Here is a 24,489-nt window from a genome sequence, read left to right as displayed (position 1 = left end):
GAGGTACATTGGCCGTTGTCTTCTATAAAGTGTTTACATTCATTGTTTTGGGCATCTAGGTAAGGATCATGGGTTGGAATCAGATAATGGATCACAATGCTTGTAAATTATAATTGTCTTATTTCACAGTTGTCGTCTTCTTTTACTTCTTGTAATGTGCAAGTACCTTGGGGCTTTTCTTTCACTCTCTAGTGGGGGCACGAATAGGAGGCCTTGATAGAGGTCGTGTGTCCACATCCTTCCATACTTAACACTTGCGATTTATCCTTTATCCATTATCGTTTCTTTTGTTTGGTTGTTGTTTGTCGCTCATACTAGTTCCCTATTTGCCTCATCCTATGAGACGAGTGGCTTCAAAATGCCTAGAGGTTGATGTAGGTGCAAAAAAGAAAGAAATTATAAGCATATGCCAATTATTAAAATACGAAAAATGTGGCAAGAGATGAATAATGATTAAAATCTGAGTTAACTTTGGCTCTACCCCCTCATGTGAGGCCATCACCCTAGTCCCATGCATGTCATGCCTATAAAATTAAAAGGGACTTAAAGAAAACATCTCAACCTTTATGAGCAATGAATTGCCCATCTAAGAAGAAGATTGAAATGAATTCTAGGAAAGCCTGCTAAGCAAGCCAAATCAAACCAATGAAAAAGGCTAAGGGTGAAAAAAGCAATGTCGAGGTCAAGTAACATGATCACTCCCTTCATAAAGGCACTCATGGATAATGGTCTTGCATAACCTAGGTATAAGGCTATGGTACCTCTCATGAAGTACACACTAGACCACATCAGTTATCACTCACACCTATTGATTGATGGGTTGGCACAAGAACTATTCTTCCCTTTAGGGCTAGGAGCACTTGATAGGGGCATTTGATGATTCTCCCATTCCTAAATATGGCAACTTGTATAAGGTTATAAGTTAGTGTAAAGTTTGAAGATGATACAGTGTATGATATGCTTACATGGTTATAGCATTGAAGATGGTTCACTTCTTATGCTTCAATGACTCTTCTGTCCATGTTGGTGGTTGTCACTTGATTCCTTGAGCTTGTACTTACATGATTATGATCTAGACGTGGTCATGGTCCTTTAGAGGACATTGATGATGCTTCTCCTATACTTCAGAGATGATGCTTGCATACCCTTTGGAGGACCTTCCACTTCATGATGGACATTGGCCACTTGATGGAGATTGTTGGGCTTGATGATGACTGGACACACCTCCATAGTCCCTCTTCCACCATTGGCACCTAGAATGTTGCTCATTAGAGCAAGGAATTTGCTCCTACATGATTACATGACTTGAGCATGAGGAGGATGGCATTTGGTTTGAGAGAGCACTTTTGAATGATGAGACATGACCTTTGACAAGGAGACATGCCTCTTGGACCATTCGTTGCACCTTTTGATGGAGAGACATGTCTTTTGAGGATGACATACTCTTTTGAGGCCTGTACACTCACACGTGTGGCCCTTTTGAGGGGATTTCTTATGTTTTATCATTATATTTTCACATTTGAGGCTATATTGGGGTTCTACTTGATGATCTATCCACCTTGTATCATGGGTTTATTGTTTTTAGGGATGTTTAGCCTAATTAGAGCTAAAGCACTTGGTTGCCGTATTATAAGTAGGGGAGTGCTTAGCTCATTTGATCATTGCACAATTTGAGAGACACAAGTCTCTTGTATTATATCTCTCTTCTCTAGTTCTTTATGTTGGACTAGTTGAGCAACTTGCTTGGGGACTTCTGGGATGTGGATGTTCTCTTTTCATGGATGGTTATGGTGAAGTTTTGGATGAATGCAGGTAATTATAGTATGTTAACTTCTTTTATCTTGGTTTTATGTTTTATTGGATGGATGGATCGTGATTAAGGATGTGAGCATGGTATTTGTTTCGTGATGCTTGTGAAACTAACCCTTCTTCAAATTCTTTGAGGAAATAGCATGTTAGCTCCTTTCCTTAGTCCATTTTTGAAATTGAGAACCTTGATTAAAATGCTAGGGTAAGTAGGTTAACTTTCCCTAGTTCTTATTGTGAATATTTCACTACTGAAATTCTATTGCAACAACTAGAATTAATTCTTCCAACTGTAAATTAATTTAACAATTTATTTCTACGATAACAACGAATCAATCACATTGCAATGTTCACAAATAAAAATATTGCGGAAGATAAATTGTAAATTGAGAAAATACTGTCGCACACACAAAAATATGACAATGTCATTTTTGGACAATTGTCCCTGGAAAAACCCAATACGGGTAAACCGATGCAACAACTGAGGGTTTTTATTATTAAGCAGCATTGAGAAATTCTGAGTACAATAAATATTGCCAATCCGGTGAATCTATCCAAGAGGAATACTGGCAAAAATTATTTGAGGGATTTTACCCTCTCTCCGAGCAATCCCAACACTTGACTGCCTCTAAAAGACTAGTCGTCCAACTAGCTCTACGCAAGCCCTGCGTCACCCTAGCACAGTTCCTCACACGCTCTGCGTGAATCAACTGCAAATCTAGCTGTCCTGCTTGCTGCTAATTGGGAAAGTGCTTCTCCGACCCTTTTGGAAAACTTTCCCAGTCTTTGGAACTTAAAACTTCTTTCTCTTTCGCTGGATTGGATTGCTCTTCTAAAGCAACTGCGCAGTCCTTGTGCTACTTCCAGGAGAAAATCTCGGCCTCCTCTTTTTGACTCTCTGGAACTTGGAAAACTCCTGCGGACTCACTGTCTTTGCCCCTCTCTGTCTATGCTTCCCTTCTCTGGCTAGAACTCTTCTAACAACTACTGCTGCTCTCTAGAGAAATCAAACTGCCTAAGGAAATCGATCTCAAGTGTCACAAGCGTGTTTTTCCATCTACCCATCGACTTCTTCTTATAATCTCACTGTGGGACTCCAACGGCCAAGATTAAACCTTAATCAATGGCTGAGATTATTTCCTAGTCAATCCATGTGAGTTTCTAGATAACTCTCACCTTTCTCAATTAATACTGATTAATTAACCAGATTTCCTAACTTCAGATTTAGGAAATATTTAAAAATTGGTTAATAATCTAATTGAGACACTTCTAGATGGAATTTCAACAAACGATTGCTGGGTTACAGGGAATTCCCGTGTTTTAGCCTCTCCACAAAGTCTCGAGACTAGAACACCTCCGATGCTACAAAGACTAACACTTTTGAGTCTTTTATCTACTTCAACGTTTCCCCAGGTTTGTATGTTTCTATACTTCATTAGTGCTAGATTGAGAAGGCACTAATCCTTTCTCTCTTGTGACAATCCTTAAAGCTGTAAAACCATTTTTACTTGTTCTAGGGTAAATTTGGGTTTATCTTCGGCAAAATCACATATTTTGAGCATTTAATGTTTTGGATGTGGTTGTCCTAGGGTTAGGAATTGTTTGCATTACATTAAATATGTAAAAGTTACATTTTATGTGCATTTTCCAAACCTTAATTAGGGTTGACGTCTAGGGTTTAGTGCTGTTATAAACATTTTCAGCCTTAGAAAATTGTTGTAGTTTATTCTCTTGTTTACTCATAATTTTAGCTCTCATTTTACTTTTTATCATCACAGTTCCTGGGCTAAATTTGCTGCTGTTATAAACCATTACATTGCTGCAATTATGATTTCAAGAGCTAATTTATGACAACCAAGTGTAATTTCTTGATTGTGTGTTTGGGAACCTATCTTGAGCTACTATTGGTTGCCCTGAGCCTATGGAAGAGACATAGGAAACCGACCCAAAACCATAGATTGAGTTTCTTCAGATTGCAGGTTTTTCTCGCTTACAAGTTCTTCAGACAAGTTAAAAGAGTAACTAAGATGCCTAATGCTATGCCATGGAGTACAAAAGATCTGGGTTTGCTCTATGGAGCTAGTTGTACATTGCTAGAATTGCCAGAAATTATTCATTGCCAATTAAAACAGTATCAAGAGCCATTGTATGACTTGGTGCCTTTCTGAGGCCATGAAGTCGCTGTGCCACGAGGAGCTATGAGGCAGGAACCACGAGCCTTCCTTCAACATCTGCTCACGAGCCAATATCCTATAGGATATTGCATAACGCGACCCACTGACGGTTGTCCTTTCTTGAGCCATGATTTGAGAAGCCGCCCCAAATCAGGGCTCCGAACCTTCAGGCACACAAATGAAGCCCACAGGACAATACCCATGTCGATTCGTTTGTTAGCCACTAGTGCGAAGCCATGAATTCTATCTGCCACGAAGCTATCCAAGCCTAACTCCTCCACCCATGGAGTCCTGTGAGGCCACCTTTAGTCCGCCATGGAGAAACTTATTATTGCATCACTGAATTGCAAACACAACGTAAGATGGAGCGAGCCGAAGTCTTGAATTTGCGTACACCTGGAGCTAGAATTCTGAGCCCCCCATCCTAAAGTTGGGCCTGAGAGTTGCCCTTAGATTAGAATCGAGCACAACAGGAAGAAGCAACCTCCCAGAGTAATACTAAGACTCTGCATCACTGCAGCCTGCGAATAGCAATGAAGCAAATGATGCTCTGAGAGGGCCACACCATGATAGTGACACTGAGTGGCCAATTACCAATCCATCTGGCAAGTAGAGGAGTCCGAGGGTGGCAAAAAGCGAAGCTGAGAGTAAGATATACTGTCCAGCACTTGGAGAGCCAGAAAACAATCAGGAGTGGACCAATTAGAGAATGTGAGGAGAGGATGAATGCTATGGGCATGGCTATTCTTGGATGACAGAGTTGATACCATCTATTTTTAGAAATCCACAATGAATAGGACAGGATCTGGGAAATAAAATGGTGCCAGAGAGAGGACATATGGATGTAGTGATGCCACCCTCACACCACTAAGGAAATAACCATTGTACATCATCATTCATTGTCATAATTTTCCCGCAGGTCGAGCTTGGTCTGGAGTATAATGCACAGGGCTGGAGTAATGTGAAAATCATTTCACAGTTGTACCAAGCGTGTTAAGGATTTGATGAACTGAGTGTGCTAGCTAAGTGGCTAGTGTGGTCTTCCAACGGTGATCGCTTTCCGACAGACGTCGGGTATAGACACTCGCCGCGGGGGATGGAAATTACTGTTAAATCGATCCTAAACCCTCATTTCCTATCTTTATCCTAGGGTGGAAATAATTGTAGAATCCATAGGGGGCACTTAGCTTGAGTTGATTGGGTTATTTGATTCCTAAGATTTACTGGGGAAGATTCCCTTGTGTTGGATTGTGTTCATCACTAGAACAAGGCTCGTTGTTGCGGTGACAATGTTAACACTCCCATTGTTGCACTTGGTTTATGTCACTTAGTGAGGCTTGGCATGAAGGTGCTAGATTTTATTGTAACATAGCCTGACATTGATATTTTCCATCGTCCTTCATGTGGAGTACTGTATACTTGACTAGATATTTTTGTTCAATAGTTTTGTTGCCTGTCTAATCTAATCAATAGTTTTGGGCCTTCATAGTTTTATTTCACTACGGATGTAGTCCTTCAACTCACCAATGTACATTTTAGTAACTGTTCATCTAAGAGACCGATTTTCCTAGTTGCGATAACCTCCCATTCATGTGTATAGTCGTTCACATTTCCTTTTCGTTTTGAACAAGCAAACTTGGTTTAAACATCATATTCTTCTTCATCATGAGATCTTTTTAATAATGTAGCAGTCGGGTTTTTCCAATGGAAGGAATGAGTGTCTCATTTCATAGGCCAGCATAAAAACCAATCTTAAGTTTCTCCTTCCAAATTATTGGAGGATGTTATTATTTGTTCTCTTTCATCAAGTGGGGGATTCAGTTTACTGATAATCTACATTATTTTGACCTAGATGATGGCTCCTCTATGTGTTTCTTGTCATACTTTGCTAATTCCTTTTTAATTTTTTGATGGTCTCTATTTTGAAATTGTTAGGCCCCTATACTACTAGTGTAACCCCTTATTGTTATTAGTACAACCGCCTTATTATATTGTTGTACCCATGTAGTCCCCATATTGTTATTATTGTGCCCTATAGAAGCCCACTATTGTTATTATTGTGCCCTTACATTATTATTGTTATGTCGGCTCTGATTATATTATAACCCCTTAGACTCCTATATAGAGAAAGGAGGTCTTGTCATTTGTATCATCCAAGAATTGTTCATTTGTGTAATGTAAAGGAGGTTGCCCCCTCGAAGAGGCTGAATTATAAGGCGTTGATCTATCTTTTCTATCTTTTTGTGAGCTGGTTTCATAACAGAAATCCTGGGTTTGTTGTGTTCCCTAAAAGAGATAGCTCTTGGACTTCTTTACTTGAGATTGGTAAAGCAATATGTGTGATTTTATCCAATCTTTCCATTATTCTTTTGAACCTAATAGTATAATCACCATTTAATTTTTCTCTAGCACTTTTCTCTTATCCTCATTTTCTAATTATATTGTGAAATGTATCATCTCATATTTCCAACGTATTTTTATGGTTTGTTCATTGCTTGGTGATCATTTCCTTTAATTCTTCCCGTTGGTTGTTCATTATATCTAGACAAGCTTTTGTATGTTTTGTTCCTTGCTTGGTGATCGTTGCCTTTAATTATTCCCGTTGGTTGTCCATTCTATCTAGGCAAGCTTTTAGAAATTCTTCCTCGTGGCTCTATATTTCTTTAGTTGTTTCATTATTGGGCCTTGTTGTTTTCTTTAATGACTCCATTAAGAAATTTGTTGACCACAATTGTAGATGATATGACTACCCCAGTTTACAATTCCTTTGAAATTGTTGTACAAACAGTTTGTGGAAATGAATAAAAAACCTATGGGTGTACGAACTCACTATGGGGGTGTACAAATGGTGGTGTGAGAAATTGTGCAACAAATAGAATTGGTACGACTGTAGTGTATGCAATATAGTTGTATGACTATAGTGTTGTATGATAGCAATGTTGTAGTGATTTGTAGGATGATTGATGGGGTGTATGGATTTGTATGGCTTTGATAGCAATGTAGTGGATTTGTTTAGGATTTTGACTTTAGTTGGACAGAATAAAAGTATATAAATGGATATTTTATCAAGAGATAAATGAATGATGCTTTTACAATTGGGAGGCCCATATATAAATGCAACTTGAAGAGGGCCTTGTGACTTTCATAGAAAAGGTGAACCTTTTATCATTAAATTTATTTTATATGTTATATATTATATTTATTATTTTTATGTTTTTATATTATTATCTATGCCCATGTTAATTTTATGTATATAAAATATTTCTGTTGATTAAAAGAAGAAAGTAAAGGTGTGCGCCTAGTCATTGTATTGACTGGATCAAGTGACCCTTTTGTATAAATGGAGGAGATAAGGATAGAGTAGAGGATGCTCATGTTTTTGACATTTTTTAATATCGGATTATGAAGAGAAGCATCCATTGACCGTAATGTTTAATTGCAATTGAGATAAGCGCCAAAGTCGGATTTTTCCTTCATTAGAGGTTCCCCCACCATAAGACATGTGATTTTTTTTCTTGGAATGTTCCGATCCATGCTAAAACTAAGAACAAACATATTAATGGATGATGGGATGTTAGCTATATATAAAATCTTTTATATGTTTAATTGATTTATCTATGGTTAATTTCTGGTCTAATAGTTAAATTGTGTTATGTTTGCTTTGATATTTTTGATGGTTCTTGTGATGTTCTGCGTTAGTTCTGATTGTGAGATGTAATGTTTGTTAAGGTATATCTATGTTTATTACAACTGTAACCTTTTATTGCTTTAATATCTCTTTGCAAGGTGTTATTGCTAAGGTGTAAAGCTTAATATCAAATGTCCTCCTACCGAGGCCATTCTTGTGTATATTAGAGCCTCCCTTATCCCTAATGCATCACTTGGAGAGACATCTAGCTCTAGTGCACCTCCTCTGGAGTGATCATGATGTCCTAATTTGATCTTCCTTTGGCTTATTGGGACCTCATTCGATTTTCATAGGTTTTATTTCCACATGTTATCATTCTAATTCTTTTGAGTATGCCTTTGTTCTTTGGTTAGGGGATGGGAGTATGTCAATCATGTTACATGGTGTTTCCTTCTGCAAAGAACTTTCCTCCAAATATGTAGAACACACCTTGAACCAAGTATCCTTGTCCCCAATGCCTCAATTGTGAAACATGCCTTCAAATATGTGGTATGCACCTTAGAGAATGTTATTGCCCATGAAGTCTTTTTATCATGCTTTTAAAGCTCATTTTACACCAAACATCCCACTTGCACAAGGTATATTCATGATCAAGCAACCACAATGCTCCTTTGAAGTGTAATGTTCATTGTAAGTGACCCTCTTTGAGAAAAACAATTCTCTAATCTAGGGTGTTCCTCCACAAGCTATTTTCTCTGTCACTTGTCTTGCCCTAGGCCTCCTCCAAGCTAGGGAATTTTTGCTCTAGACTTCCCATGTGTAAGGCCTTCGTGCTTTTGGTTGTATTTGATCGCTTAACTTATTATAAATCATGCTTTGGAGCCCTAATATAGTAGGGTGTTCTTATTCTAGGGATTCTTCTTGCATCAGTCACCAATGTTTTCTTGGGTTGACCTGGAAAGAAGACTCTCCATCAAATTGCTACTGAACTCCAAGGGTCTTCTTTTGTGCTTGATGAGAGAGAAAGGTTCCCAACAATGCAGAATGACTCCTACATTTTCAAAGGGTAGCAACCTCATCCACAAGCTCTAAACGTTGCTCACATTAATACCACTATTTGTTATTAGAGGTGCATGGTCATGAGAGAGAAATGGGTGTAAGGATAATATTATTTCATTAATGAACTAGTCATTGATTCAATGTTTTAGAATCCTTTTATTTATACATTAAGTAGTTGTGCTACCTAGTTACCCTAACTACCATCACTTGACTTGAACAACATTTGATTAACCTAGTTGGTCACTTAACACATATGTGACCGTTAGTACATCTTAACATTTATGTTAGGATAAGATAATCTTGTTATTGCCCATCGAGAGACAACAAAAATGTTAGCTTTTGGGTTACTCCGAAAATATTTGCACCATTTTTGGTGGTGTGTCATGAGATTTAGGGTACATTGTGTATGTTCAGCCTTGAGATGGTTTGAGATGGATTGATACATAGATCTAGTCCATGATGGATTTGTACATTGAAGGTAGCTTTCTCAATGGTTGTTTGACCTTAGTTGGCTTCTTTCTCGGTATTCTCCCCTAAGGCATTGGAGCTCTCTTGATTGTTTGGGGGAAGTCCATCACGATGGCCACACGGAGAGGTTCACTTGCTTGGAGAATACCCATCTTAGGAGGAAGAGCATTGTTTGTCTTGGAGGAGGGCATTAGGCCCTAGAAAACATAGGGTAGCTTGGATTCATATATGGAGGCTTGCAGTTGTCTCAAGGATGCTTGGGTTGCGACGATGCTCATCTGGGGGGAGTGGACCTAGTGGTGTAAATGGCCTAGGAGGCGCAATTGAATGTTTGTGGGCTTGTGATAGAAGGGTGTGGACACACCTTTTATAGTGACATCATCTTTGAGCCCTTATTGTGTACATTGCCTTGGAGCTTGACATTGTACCCTTGGAGTGGAGCGCTTCACTTATGTGAGCCTACATCTATTTATTGTAGGTTGCTTCCAAGGTTATTAGCCCACATATGTATTGTTGGTCTTGCTTACCTCTCATATATATGGAGGAAGGGGAGAGTTTGTTCATTTGTTATCATCATTGTACTCTTTTCTTTGTGCTTGTCTTCTTGGAGGAAGTCTCTATGGTTCATGAGGAAAGCCTATGAGGAGTAATGAAGTCTAGAGAGGACATATTCATTTGGAGCTCAATCCTTGTGACATACTAGGATTTACTCTTGTGAAGATGTTGGTGATGATCACTCATATTCATCATAGCTCATTATGCTTATCACTCTTGGGTTAGAGATGTGATCAAGTGGAGCACACTAATTAGCTTCTCTCTCTTAGATATTCATTTATGCTTTGTCTGTCTGTCTATCTCTCTCTTGGAGTCACTAGAGTTTCTTGATCTTCTTGGAGCATCTCGAAGTCTTGGGTTAGGGTTTCATCCATTGGAGATGTGAGATTGATGTTTTGGGATGAAACCCTAGGGTGTATTTGGCAAAGAAGGAGAAACAGAGGAGATGTCTTGCCTTGGAGGACCTGTCTGAGTGATTCATGCATGTTGGAGTTCCATGGTTGAGCAGCTGGTTTCATTCTTTTCTTGAGCTAGGGTTTTGGGGAGCTAGTGGATTGTACTAGCCTTGTGATGAGGTGATGGTATGTACAACAACTTCATGTTATGTGTATTAATGAGGTTTTCAGCGGTCCAATACTTGTGTAAATTGCAGATTTGATTTTCAGCCATCTATGTTCTTCATGACTTCTAATTTACAGCTATATATGTATTGATGATTTGACATAAGTGAAAGGCGATTATGTTAAGTGATTTAACATTGTAATTGAAAAAAATTTGACTGTTTTACTGCTGTGTTTGCTACTGTAAATAAAAGATTTCAAATCTGGTTAATGCCTGATAAGATTGTCCTGGAGAGCTGAACCTCATTGGAACACTTCAGTATTTTTTCTTGTTGGATTGATTTTTAGAAAATTGGCTTGTTAAGGATAGAAATATTGTCCATTTCCACTGCTGTTTTCTTTTATATGTCATAACAGCCCTAAGGATGAATTCACAGGGTTTAAGATCCGGAAAACCTCTAGTTAAGATGTCAGATTTCTGAATTCTGGACTCTGAGAAATTTCAGCAAAAAGTAGGTCAAAGGGACTAAAGATAGTACATCCATTGTTGGTACAAAATACGAGTTCCAGGGCATCTGCCAGAACAATGTTAAAAAACATAAATATATAAGATTTAAAGAGCAGGCTAGAGACTAACCATTTAATTTCTAGGTAAAGAACATTAAAGCTTAAAAAACTAGGGTAAAAGATAAGGTGCTGGTACAATAGAAGTGTTAGACACTGGAAGTAGCTGAAAATCTTGGTACTGAGCAAAAGGGAGGGAGGATGTCAAGCCATCCTGGAGTTGGTTACCAGGGATGAGTGGGGAGACCTAGAGGCAGGGTTGCAATATTTTATTTGTGAAATTTCCACGAATGCTCTATTACCCTTACCAAAACAAATCCCTAAATTCTAACAGCTACAAATTACTGGTTACAATTAAAGCAGAAATTTACCAAATTCTACCAGAATTTATTGGTTACAATTTAAACAAGAATTTATCAATTTAATACACATACATCTACTTGGTTTCCGTGTTTGAAGTCGATCTTGAGCTGTTGTAGCTCCAAATTTGCTCCCGTTACCAAAATGACCAAATCCTCCTTGCCAAACTGGGCACAACCTCGGTACCCAGCTCCAAAATACTTCAAAATTGAAGCACTTTGGTCCCCGTGCCCAAAAGCTTCAAGAACAATCAAGGCTTAATCCTCACTTTGTTTGCAACTCTGTTGAAAAATTCCTCCTTGCCTCTCCGGAAAATTCCCTCTTCTTCTCTGTGCATTACACCTTCTCCTTATACCTCCCCCACACCACCATCTCAATCTCTAGCCAGGCCTTCTGTCTCCCTTGCCTTCCAGCACATGGAGATCTAGCTTAGTCATTTGCCTTCTCTAAGGTTTTGAAGAGGTGGTTAGATGGTTATTGAATAATATGTATGGGTTTCTAACTTTTACTTTACTATTTATTCACAAGTTTCAATTAAAACTTTTGTAACTGTAACTTATCCATTTATTAAGATTTTAATTTAATTCTTATTTTATAGTTTAATTTAATTTTATACTTTTATTAAAATATTTTAATTTAATTCTTATTTTTTAAAATTTAATTAATTTTATAAATTAAATTAATTTAGTTTACATTCTTGTATATCTACTTTATTGTTAAATAATATACTAATTATATATTATAACGGTGGTATGCATACTAAGTAACCCGTTTAATATATTCATCATACTTTGGTGAGTTATGTATTTACTTCACAAATCAATTCATTACCCTATATTTAGACATGTTCAATATTGACTAGTAGGTATACTATTGCATGCCTTGTAGCAATCATATGCATGCTTTGTATGCATGATAATATTCACATTCTGTTTGTAATTGTAGTTGGGTCATTATAATGTTATTTGTTTACGACAAATAACGATTAAATCACTGATGCATTTGTCACAATAAAAATGTTGCGGACTTGTAAAAAAATATGGAAATGAGAAATAGATGCACACACAATAAAATTGACATCGTTATTTTGGACTAAATGTCCCCGAAAAAAACCTTGAAGGGAAAACTGGTGCAGCAGATGAGGGTTTATTTTATTATGCAACAATTTGTAAATTATTACAACTGGATGCCCAACTAGCTATCCTCTCACAATACACTGACAAAATATATTGGAGATCCGAGATCTCCTCTGCAAATCAACTCGGCCTCTTCTAACTTGTTCGCACCCCACATTGGCAACTCACACTCTTGCCTTTGAGCAATTCGTACAACCCTGGATCTGCCTCCATTTGGGTTGTCTAGCCTCCCTTTGCCTTTGGAATGAATTAGTTCTGCCTTCCAGATACTGATCTAGCCTCCAACAACTGAATAAACCCTCTTCTGGCAACTCGCACTGTTGGACTGACTAACTCACACTGCTCAAATCGACCTCTTCTACAGATAATTCAGCCTTTTCTTCCCTGCCTCCCGGACACTGGAAAATGAGGAAGATTTTCTCCAGATCTCTTCTCCCAAATTTCTGCTGCTCCCTCTCTTCGATGCTCTTTCCCTGGCTCGAACTGCGCCCTCATTGAAAACTGCGAACTTGGTAGCTCGATCTGCCATGCTCACAATAATCACACTGATGCTATCTCCAAGCCCTTTGACCTGCTGTTATAATCTCTCGTTGGTGTCTCAACGACAAAGATTTAATCTCCATTGATGGCTAAGATCAATTAGACTTCATCAATAGAAGCCTCTAGAGCAATCTTGAACATCCTTAATTAATTAACTTTAATTTACCATTGTTCCTAAGTTAGACTTACGAAATATTTTAATTATGGCAAATTAATTGAATTAGGTGTTTCCCAAGATTATTTTGTGAAACTTTTTCTGGGTTTTGGAGATCTAGTGTTCCTTAGCCACTTAGCATCATCTGAGACTAAAACACTTGTCCGATGTTACCATATCCATAATGTTGATTTAGGGTAGCATCGGATGTGCTCTAAGCCTCAAATTTTGCAGGGAAATTTTACCCAGAAGTGATTTTATTAAAATAATTAATATTTTTAATGGGGTTCCTAAGTCTAAACTTACGAAAATTAAAATATAAATGGTATTAATTTAATCAGGGGTGAAACTTCTAAAAAAAGCCACGGATCAAGCCAAAACGATATGAGCCTTTGATTATTTAACTATGAAAAATTAATTTAATTAAGGTGTTTCCCAAGCTTATCTCATGAAACCTTTTCTGCGTTTTGGAGATCTATTGTTCCGTAGCCGCATCATCTAAGACTAGAACACTTGTCTGATGCTACCATATCCATCAAAAACTAACATTACTGAGTGTTACCACCTTAACATAAGTCTGTTCATACCTTTCATACTGGAATACGTATAAGATCTTCCATAGTCGTCTATGCATTCCTGATTACTAAACTTACACACTGCCTATTCAACTTGTTACACTTTGCTCACATTGTGTAAGAATTTTGAGCATTGCAAGCAAATTTTTGCTTTGTCTATGGGCACTATTTCTTTATACTACTATAATATTTTTTGATTTCTTGTAAAGAATTGCTGAAGAATATCTAAACACTTCTTTTTATATTAGTTTATCTGTAAAGTTCATGTATTTATCTTCATATCCGTAATCTAGTCCTTTTTAAAATGACAAGCTTATTTTTGCAGAATCTTAAGGCTCACGAAAATAGGAAGCAGTTGTTCTCCTCAAATGCATCTAGAGGCAATCCTTTTGCTCAACAAAGAGGTACTGGTGTAAGTAGTGGTGCAGTAACAGATACAAAGCCACCTCCTTGGACAAATGGATCAAATTTTTCTGCCTCACTGCCTACATCAAGGTAAAATAATCACTTCTTGTGTAAGTATTATCTAGGTTATTTAAAGTTCAGTGTGATTAATATTGATGTGTTGGGATTGAATGTGACTGCTCTTGTAGTTGTAATAGACTGGACTGAGGACACTATCAGTGAGTTGCTTATAGCGTAGGGCATTGATGTAAACAGTGGTTGCACATATAATCTCTCGTATAATTTATTAGTCAAAATAGAACATGAACCTCAGCTTTAGTAGATGGCAATAACAAGTACATCCTCTGCACTGTGTCAGTTGTGGGCCATTTAGGGTATTTGTCTTCCTTTCTTTTGTGGATTCTTCGAGTAAGGCAAATAATCAATAAACAATTTTGTGAGGTTCCTTGCAAATGTGTAGGGATAATTGGAAAAATCAATCTTATACTACAAGGTTGGCCAAGACTTTACCCTACTTTATGAAAGTCAATACCTCAATTGAAAACTAATTAGAACAATCACCTGTTGTACCTACAGGACATCATGATAAAGTTATTGGGACGGCATGACAAAGCTATTGATACATATTACAGATGAAATAGTAAATATTAGATACAATTGTAAACTAGGGTCAAGTTTCCTACAATCATTGCCTGTGTATGCTTTTAGATGAATGTGACTGTTTGGGAAAGACATTCCTCTCCTATTATCTAGTCTTCAGTTCGCTCATAGTCTCCAAATGTGACATAAACTGTTTGTAGCAGTTTTGGACTGTGCCATATGATAGATTTGTAACTCCCATTAAGTGTTAGAAAGGAAAAGTATGACGGCATAAACAATTTACAGCTGAAGATGAAAGTTATGAACATAATATGTAAGTAATAATTAATAAATAATTAGTATATTGAAGAGACATGTCTTAAAGGACATGAGTATTCATGAAGGGGCACCTTGCCTAGTGTATAAGTAGGGCCCTCATTTGTAACCAGTTACCATATCATATCATACCACTTGTACATCCAAACATTCTTATATAAATATATTACTTGTCCTATTATGGACATTCTTATATTCCATATATTCTAAATATTCTGTTGAGTATGAACTTTGTTCGTTACAATGAAGGTTTTATGTAGATATGAACTGCGTATATTCTATTTCAATATTTGAAATTTAAGTGATTGGTTATACACATTAATTATTTAAGGTGTTTATGCTTTTAACTTTCTTTTTAGCTGCATCAACCTCCGGGGCATCATTCCAGGCCCGACCCAAAGTGTGGACAAGGGAAGGGGGAGGCTAACACCTTGTGGACCCAGATGGGAATAGTGTGAAATAGGGGCTATAATACGCAGAGGGGAGTGAGATATATGGTGTAGGGAAGCAGACCACACAACCAAAATTAGGGTTTCCCATGTAGTGCTGCTCCTAAAACTAGGAGCCAATAGAGGAGATCACACAAGACTAGGACACAAGATTAACTACCAAGTTCGGACAAGGGAACATGTTGAGATATCTAGGGCATCATGAATTAGGTGATTTCTCTTCCATTAGTAATTGTTTGTGAATACCTTTTTGTTCATTAGGTTAGAATCTTCTTCTTCTTAGATTATTAGTGTTCTTCTCCATCAAACAGTAACCAATGCATGAACATAAAATAGACAAGAGACACAGAATGTAGGCTATGAACCAGGGCCAAAATCTCTCATTGTTTGAGAGGAAATTCCTGTCAAATTCTTCTTATAGAGATTCCAATTGACGAAGACGAAGACCTTTGACCTATTAGCCACTCCAAGACCAAGACACAAGTCCTCTTGACAGTCATTTTTCTTCTCGACTTCTCTTCCACTTCGACCTTCTTCGATACATAGCATTAACATAAACTGAGATCATCTCCTATCATGACAACGAACTGTCATGTCATTGTCATCACAGAAACTCATCACTGTCATCAAACTATGATCACTGTAGCAGCACTGAATCTTACTGTCATGTCATCAAAGATAACACTGAATCTTTGTATCACTGATATGAGACTTTTTCCTAGCACCGAGACAGAGATCTGAACTTCATGCAATGACTTGATCTTAACTTGTCACTGTAATCTGAATTCAAAGATACATCTAACTTGTCCTCTATTCTGTGATCCGAATTCTGGAAGAGATCCGAGCTTCTCTTTCTGCAATCAGCCCTTACACTTCGCTGCTCCCTTATCATCTTACTTGCTGTCCCTTGCATCCGAACTTATTTCTGTTCTAGAGATCCGAATTGATCTCTGTTCTAGGTCACCGAAAATCTCAGAGATATCAAACTTCTGAACTATGTGTAATGCGAAGTGCCTAGCCACATATATATAGTAATTCGTCCTATATAATGAGCCGACATGAGCATCCGAATGGGTGTGTCTCCTTAATTGAGTGAGCCGACATGAGTCATTACTTCATCTGTAGGCCGACATGAAGAGAGGGACTTTGTGCTTGTCGTTGGAGGGATTTATAGACTTCTATACATTTGACACATGCTCAAGAAGAGCTCTTCATACATGACATTAATTCTTTTGACTTAAATGACAAATCCTAAGGCTCTGAATGGGAGCCATCTAAATAAAATCTCTTGCTCATGAAACCCATTAAGCAAGCATCACAAAAATAATTTTATTTTATTCTTTTCATCATTTACAAAAATCACAATTACATGTCATTATGAAGACCAAACCTAGTTACACTTTTCAACACTCCCTCTTAACTAGGGAGGTATTCATAATGGTACTTGGTCATTCTCAATTTGAATAATTTCTCATAAGAAGAATCAGATTGGTAACCCATCTGTCTAGCATCATATCAACCAGCGTTGTCACATAGCAAGGCCTTGACTAATAGCTCTATCCACATGATCAGAGCACAATGTTGGTGAGACCAATGATTCATAGACACCATAATCATTCTCTCAAGGTACATACTCCACCTGAGTGTTCACAGAGTATGACCTACTTTGGACTATTCTTATCTTGGATAGGCATTTCTCAAAGAATATCGTTCTACGACTACTCTTATCTTGGATGCCCTATCTCATCCTCAAAGAGTATCAGGTGCCAGATGATTACCCAATCCCCCATTCTATCTTCCCAGGTGAAGACCAAAATGATGTGTCTATCTCTCCCTCTCAATTAAGGAGGACATATCAATTCTAATAACGAAATGTACTCATTCCTATGGAAGGAATGTACCTAAGCTTCCTCTTGGCTTAGGAATTTCCAAGTTTCTTCCAACTTTCCAAGTAAGAAACTTGGGTTTCAGGCTTCCACTTAATTAGGGACCTACAACAACTCCTCAACGAGCTGCTTGAAGAGCGCTTTCCTTCGATGTCATGAATTTCTTTGTCAAGGAGTCTTCACCTTTTGTGTCTTCTTCATAGGGCACAAACCATCCATCACTTGCATCCATGGGTTAGTAATGTCATTATTCCTTTTATCAGAAAGTGATCCATTAGTCTTCATCTGGCCTTGCTTCATGTCATGCTGCATTCTTCATGCCATATTTTCTAGAAGGATCTTACTCCTTCTATATGGTCCTCTTGGAAGTCATCCACATTTCTTCCCTTTGGCAGTGCTGCATAAGACCATCCAAATATTTGTTCAAAAATAACAAATGAACACCTAAATCAAAATTGCCTTTGTAATGGTCTTTCATCATGACATCTTTCAGTTTGCATCAACATCCTGCATACATGTTGACATATCTCCCAAAGATATCCATTGTCAAGGGTCTCCATCTTTTTCAGATTTCCATTACAGTCTTCATATCTTTTCGGGAGATTTCCTAGTCAAATCTTCTTGGTCTTTCGGATGTTGATTGCTTTTACCATGGTTACATTATCTCACTATCTCTTCCTTCCTTTCTTCACACATTCCCAGGAGCTTCCAATCAGAGTTCCTCAATTGTAGTCAACCACCTCATACTTCATATGTGGACATATTATTTTGATTTCATCTAGTGTGACCCATGCCTTCTGGCAATCATTCATAGGAGGAGATTCCTTTCCTTTGATCATGCTTCTCAAGATCGAGCAGTGATCCATGTTACCTGCAACCATACAACATGACTTTATAATATTGAATGCAAGCATACATACCTCATTTACCTTTAGGTCATCTAGGCTTCTTTTAGCAACTTCCTTGATTGAAAAGAGCTTCAACCGCTTGACTTGCTTCATCTCTTATGTTATCATACCATCATCCCATGAATTCTACAAGTTGGAGTTCCTAATGAAACACTTGCTTCCACTCTCGATTGGTGAACCTTCTGATGAAGATTCCATCTATGAGTCTGTAATGACCCTTCCTAATTGTTTTCCCAAGGTGAGGAGAAACCATTTTTGGCAATTTTGTTATTTTTGGCTTAATGCATTTTTAATGGAAGAACTTAGGAGAAAGGGGGTTGATGTGTTTTTTAGTGGATTGTGGGGCCACTCACCCACCCAAAATACGCACCAGTTGGAGGCAGGTTGATTTACCTAAGTGGGGGATCGAAATATTTGATGGGACCCACGGGGGGGGCCAAGGGAGCAAGCAGAAATAGAAGGACGTGAACAACATTTGGGGCCTTTTGATGATATTAGAATTCATTGTTGCTTTGGTTGTTTAGCTAAGCTACAAGTGCTGTTCAACACAAGAGCTTCCCAAGGAGTGAAGTTCATCCCTCTCCTAGGTGGACTTTGAGTACCACCCTAGGAGGTCTTTCTTTGCCATTGGAGATAGAGAGGAGATCACTCGGCACAGGAGTACGCTACTTTGGCTAGCAAGGACATAGTTTGGGAGCAACATGGACGCAGTGGGAGAGACTGCATGTTGGGTGGAGCAGTAGAGCCAAGGAATTCGGATGTGAAGGTTGTTGGAGGTATTCTCATCGAGCTTCCACTTCGAAAAGGAGAAATTACAGCAGGAAGGCAAGCCAAATACTCAGGTCGAGCTGCTGGTCGAAGGGACTGTGTCATCCTCACCCAGGACTGTGCAGTCACTAGTGGGGGTCACTTGGAAGGAAGCTTAACTGGAGGATTGGGGAGCTGGGTTGTGGGGAAATTGTTGGGAGGCCGATTTGGGGAGGTTTCTTGACATTGTGGCAGCAAGTTACAACAGTTCCAGTTATAGGCATTGATTTCCAGTATTGGAGGAGGGCCAATCCCCAAGGGGTCGAAATTGGCAGTTCAAAACCAAGGAAAACCCTTGCTGGGATTTTCTGGGTTTTTGGAGAGGATTACACCCCTAAAATTGCAGAAATTTGTGGGTTGTTTTGAGCGGGTAAATCAGAGCTTGAAGTCAGCCTTGAAGTTAGCCAACAGTGCAGATTTGAGGGGACAACGCAATTCTCTAGGGAGCAATGAATTCACAACAGCTGGGTACTTTTGTATTGATCACCTGAGGCTTGTAGCTTGCCTTGTGCAAGCCCAGGTGCACCTCATCCAACTTCAATTGTACTCCAACATATTTGTTTAATGAAAAATGAACCAGTTGGGTGTTTGATGAGAAATTTCTATTCCTGTGTTCATTTTTGAATAAAATTTTATTACTTTTCTTTGTTAGCACTGTAAATCTTCCATTAGGAATATTACAGTGGTATCAGAGCATGTTCTTGGCCAGGGTGGGGAACAAGAGCAGGTGATGCCACCGAGATACCAAGGACTGGTTTTCAGAGAGGCTGTGGTAGAGGCAGAGGCAGGGGTCGAGGTAGAGAAGAGGCGCCAAATTCATTTTTAGACACTGAATTGGAAAATATCAGAGGCAGGATGAAGAACCAAGAAGACAATAAGCAACCCAGGCAGAGGAACACGGAGCAGGTCTTAGAAGAGCTGCTGAGGACAAACCAACAAATGATGAGGCAAGGGCAATTGATGATGGACATGATGCAGCAGGTGATGGGCCTGCAAATGGGTGGAAGACTAGAGGGAGAACCTCAAGGTGATGGGGGTTCCAGAGCGGGAGGAGGCAATCATAACCACTGTTGATAATATCGGCGATATATCGGCGATATTCGAAAATATCGCGATATTTTTGGCAAAACGATATATCGCCGAGAAAATATCGCGATATTTTCTGTTTTGATAATATCGCGATATTTTCAAAATATCGGCAAATATCGGAAAATATCGGCAAAATATCGCGATATTTTGAAAATATCGGCAAAATATCGGCTATATTTAAAAATTTGAAAAAATTATTTTTTATGCTTGCCGATATTTTGCCGATATTTTCGCCGATATTGCCGATAAGATATTTTCTAGACCCTCGCCGATATTTTGCCGATACCGATATTTTCAACACTGATCATAACTATCAGCCTCCACACACCCCACAACGTGGGCAACCTGGCTGCCCCACAATGCTTCATTTCATGGAGGCTGAGCCAGAGAGAGACAGACCTAGTTGCGGACTTGGTACATTCTGTTGCATCGGGCATTGATGAGTATGAGGGGTTGGATGGCTGGATCAAGAGGGTGATGTCCTTTGGAGAGTACATCCACCTCAAGGAGAGGTGCACTACCGGGGCTGGAGGCCACTATAGGGGAGGAGCATCCAACAAAGATGTGCAGAAGCTATCAGGGAAGATTACACTCCCAAATTTCGATGGGTCAGCGAAGAGCTCAGCTAGGGCATGGATCCAAAAACTTGATACATATTTTCACTTGAATCCCATGAGGGAAGCTGATGCCATACGTTTCGCCACCCTTCACTTGGAAGGGGATGCCCAGGAGTGGTGGTATCATGGGCTGATCACGTTGGGGCACCTTCACATCACCACTTATACAAAGTTCACCAGGAGATTGTTGGAGAGGTTTGAAAGGAAGGATCTAGAGCTACACTTCCGAGAGCTAGCCCACTTGAGACAGACTGGCAGCGCAGAGGCCTACATCACAGAGTTCCAGAGACTCGCAGTGATGGTGACAAATATTTCGGAGGCACGACTGATCATGTTGTTTGTAGAGGCACTTGTTGAGCCTCTGTGTGGATGGGTGAGGGCTTACAAGCCCACATCACTACATGATGTTATTTCTAGGACCCGAGACATGATCGATGCAGTGCCCAAGAACCGGGCCTTTGTTCCCACGAGACCCACAGCCCCACAGGGGAACAGAGATGCGAGGCCACCACAGAGAGATGGAGGACGTAGCCAGTTGGATGATGACACCCGGAGGGACCTCAGGAGGAGGAGGTTGTGTTTCATGTGCCAGGAGCCTTGGGCACCAAGGCACAAGTGCACCAAGGGCAAAGCCCATTTCATCGAGGTGTTCTCAGATAGTGAGCCTAAGGAGGAGGAGGCCGAGGTAGTAGAGGAGCCGGGAGATGAGGGAGGACCATCATCAGGAGGGCCATCACCACCACCACCACCTAGAGGAGGGTCGTTTGCCCCAACTAGGGGAGTCCTCGCTTCACTTCGGGGTGTGCTGAAGTATTTGACACTCAGGATCAGGGGGACTATACAGGGACAGCGTGTGTCAGTCCTGGTTGACAATGGGGCCACCCACAATTTCATTGATTCCTAGATGGTGGAGCATAGGGGCATCCAGATAGCTACATTTGAGGGGTTCTCAGTTTTGGTACTCGGAGACCGGACCATGCAGTGTACTAAGTATGTACTCAGGCTGACCTTGAAGATGGGGAACTACTCACTCACTAACCATTTCTTCGTGGTTGATGTCCCAGACACCAATGTGGTGTTGGGTGTCCAGTGGTTGTATGCATTGGGGAAGGTCACTACTGATTGGCAGAAGCTAGAGATGGAGTTCCAGGGTCTGGATGGGAAGCCGGTAATGCTGAGGGGAATGCACTCTTATCCCCCTCAGACAGTTTCAGCCCACCGGATGGAGGCAGATCTGCTACATGGAGATGTGGAGTGGGCAGTTGAGCTATGGATTTTTGAGTTGGGGGCAAAGACGTAGGCCATACATCCAGACATACTAGCCTTGTTGAAGAAGCACCAGGGGGTTTTCGGGGATGTTCCACCAGGTAGACTGCCAGACCGTGGATTTGAGCACACCATTGAGCTAGAGGGAGGGTGAACGCAGTCATCACCACCCCTTATAGGCACCCGAAGGCCTATAAGGATGAGATAGAGCAGGCCATTCAGGAGTTGTTGAGATTGGGACACATCAGGCCTAGCTCGAGCCCATTTGCTTCTTCCGTGGTGCTGGTGAAGAAGAAAGATGGGACGCTGTGCATGTGCATAGACTACCAGGCTCTCAATAAGAATACCTTGAAGAATAGATACCCCATTCCACGCATAAATGAGTTAATGGACGAGCTTAGGGGATCTAAATACTTCTCTAAGATAGATCTGCGTTCGGGGTACCACCAGATTCGCATGACGGAGCAGGATATTCTGAAGACTGCTTTTCGCTGCCATTATGGACACTTTGAGTTCTTGGTGATTCCCTTTGGGTTAACTAATGCTCCGGCCACATTCCAATCCTGTATGAATCACGTGTTCTATAGACAGCTGAGACGCTTTGTCCTAGTTTTCTTCAATGACATACTCATTTACTGTAGAACATGGGAGGAGCATCCTCAGCTTTGGAGGAGGTGCTCCGCATACTTGAGGAGCAACAACTGTATGCGAAGTTGTCCAAATATGAGTTTGGGCCAACTTAGATGTTGTACCTAGGGCATGTGATTGGGGAGGATGGAGTGAAGGTGCATCAGGAGAAGATTCGGGCAATTCTAGACTGGCCCACACCCAGGAACGTGACAGAGCTGAGGGGTTTCTTAGGCATTTGTATGTATTACAAGAGATTTGTGAGGGGATTCTCACAACTTGCAACACCTCTTACAGATTTGACAAAGAGGGGAGCTTTTGAGTGGACGCAGGTGGCAGAGGAGGCCTTCATGCGCCTCAAGAGGGTCATGAGCAGCTGTCTGGTCTTAGCCTTGCCGAATTTCACGCAGCCATTTGTGCTAGAGTGCGATGCGTCCGGTGAAGGGGTTGGGGCCGTTTTGACACAGGGGGGGCCATCCTATTGCATTTGAGAGCAAGAAATTGCAGCCTCACGAACAATTGTACTCTGTGTACAACAAGGAGATGTTGGCAGTGATGCATGGACTGGCCAAATTCAGACAGTATTTATTGGGCAACCAGTTCAAAGTGAAGACTGATCACAACAGTCTTCGCTTCCTCCTTGAGTAGCAATCCTTAGAGGAGACGCAATAGAAATGGGTGAGTAAGCTCTAAGCTTACGACTTTGAGATAGAGTATGTGAAGGGCAAACACAACGTGGTAGCAGATGCCCTCTCTAGGACACCAGCAACGCTGTCTTTGATGGATGTCACGCAAGATTGGAAGGCTCAACTATTGGTTGAGTACTCCAAGGATAGGCAGGGTTGCGACATTTTGGATGGCATGCACCAAGATGAATGATTCTGGGTGATGGACAATGTGATCTACTACAAGGACTGGATCTATTTAGTGTCAAGATCCCAACTGAAGGATAGGATCATGTAGGCAGCCCATGATTCTCCATTAGCAGGGCACCTAGGTTTCCTCAAGACATACCGTGTTGCCAGGGAGAGGTTCTCTTGGCGGGGACTTAAAGGGGATGTGCTGAAACACGTGAGGGAGTGCGTGGATTTCCAGAGAAACAAGGTGGAGTTGGGTCACCTGGTCGATTTTCTACAGCCGCTCCCCATTCCAGAGAGGAAGTGGGAGAGCGTATCCATGGATTTCATCATGGGACTTCCGGCAGCACAGGGGTGAGATTGCATCTATGTGGTGGTCGACAAACTAACCAAGTTCGCCCACTTCTTTGCTATTTCATTGAGATCTTCAGCCTCCCAGGTGGTTGAGCTATTCTTTCGGAAGGTTTTTCGGTTGAATGGTCACCTCAAGACCATTGTGAGTGACAGGGACAACAGATTTATGGGGGATTTTTGGTAGGAGTTGTTCCAGCTAGTGGGTACAGAACTTGCACCCAGCACCAGCTATCATCCCCAAACCGATGGGCAAACAGAGATTGTGAACAAATGGTTGGAAGGGTACCTGCATAACTATGTGATTGGACAACAGAGAGCGTGGGTCAAGTGGCTACACCTCGGGGATTCCTGCAACAACACAACTTATCACATGTCCATCGGTATGACTCCTTTCCAAGCACTTTATGGGTATGATGCACTTTCTTTTCCTGACATGGTGTTTGGAGATAGCAGGGCCCCAGGGGCGAAGGATTGGATTCAAGAGAGCCAATAGATTCTTCGAGCTCTCAAGAACAACTTACAGGTGGCTTAGAATCAACAAAAGGTATACGCTGATAAACACAGGGTGGAGAGACACTTTGAGGTAGGGGACATGGTCTACCTACGCTTGTAGCCATATAGGCAATCCTCGCTCAAGCAGAAGGGAGCAGAGAAGCTTCGCCCACGGTTTTATGGGTCGTATAAGGTGGTCCGGAAGGTGGGAGAGGTGGCCTATGAATTAGAGCTACCT

At 40.4% G+C, this 24,489-nt stretch overlaps 1 protein-coding gene across 2 annotated transcripts in view; it reads left to right on the top strand.

Annotated features, from left to right (window-relative positions):
- LOC149147151 (syntaxin-31-like) overlaps positions 1-24,489 on the top strand; it is a 294,644-nt gene that overhangs the window by 167,347 nt on the left and 102,808 nt on the right. For both annotated transcript variants that reach the window (XM_089445931.1, XM_089445930.1), the window contains exon 3: positions 13,905-14,074. In XM_089445931.1, coding sequence (XP_089302057.1) covers positions 13,905-14,074 — 170 coding nt within the window. The remainder of the gene's footprint in view (positions 1-13,904; positions 14,075-24,489) is intronic.

The sequence above is a fragment of the Pinus tabuliformis genome, chromosome 9, assembly GCF_031772625.1.
Source record: "Pinus tabuliformis cultivar Carrire ecotype Pingquan chromosome 9, CPIR1, whole genome shotgun sequence".
Lineage (NCBI taxonomy): Eukaryota > Viridiplantae > Streptophyta > Pinopsida > Pinales > Pinaceae > Pinus > Pinus tabuliformis.
Note: the sequence above shows the minus strand (reverse complement) of the source record. Positions and strands in the feature narration are given on the sequence as shown.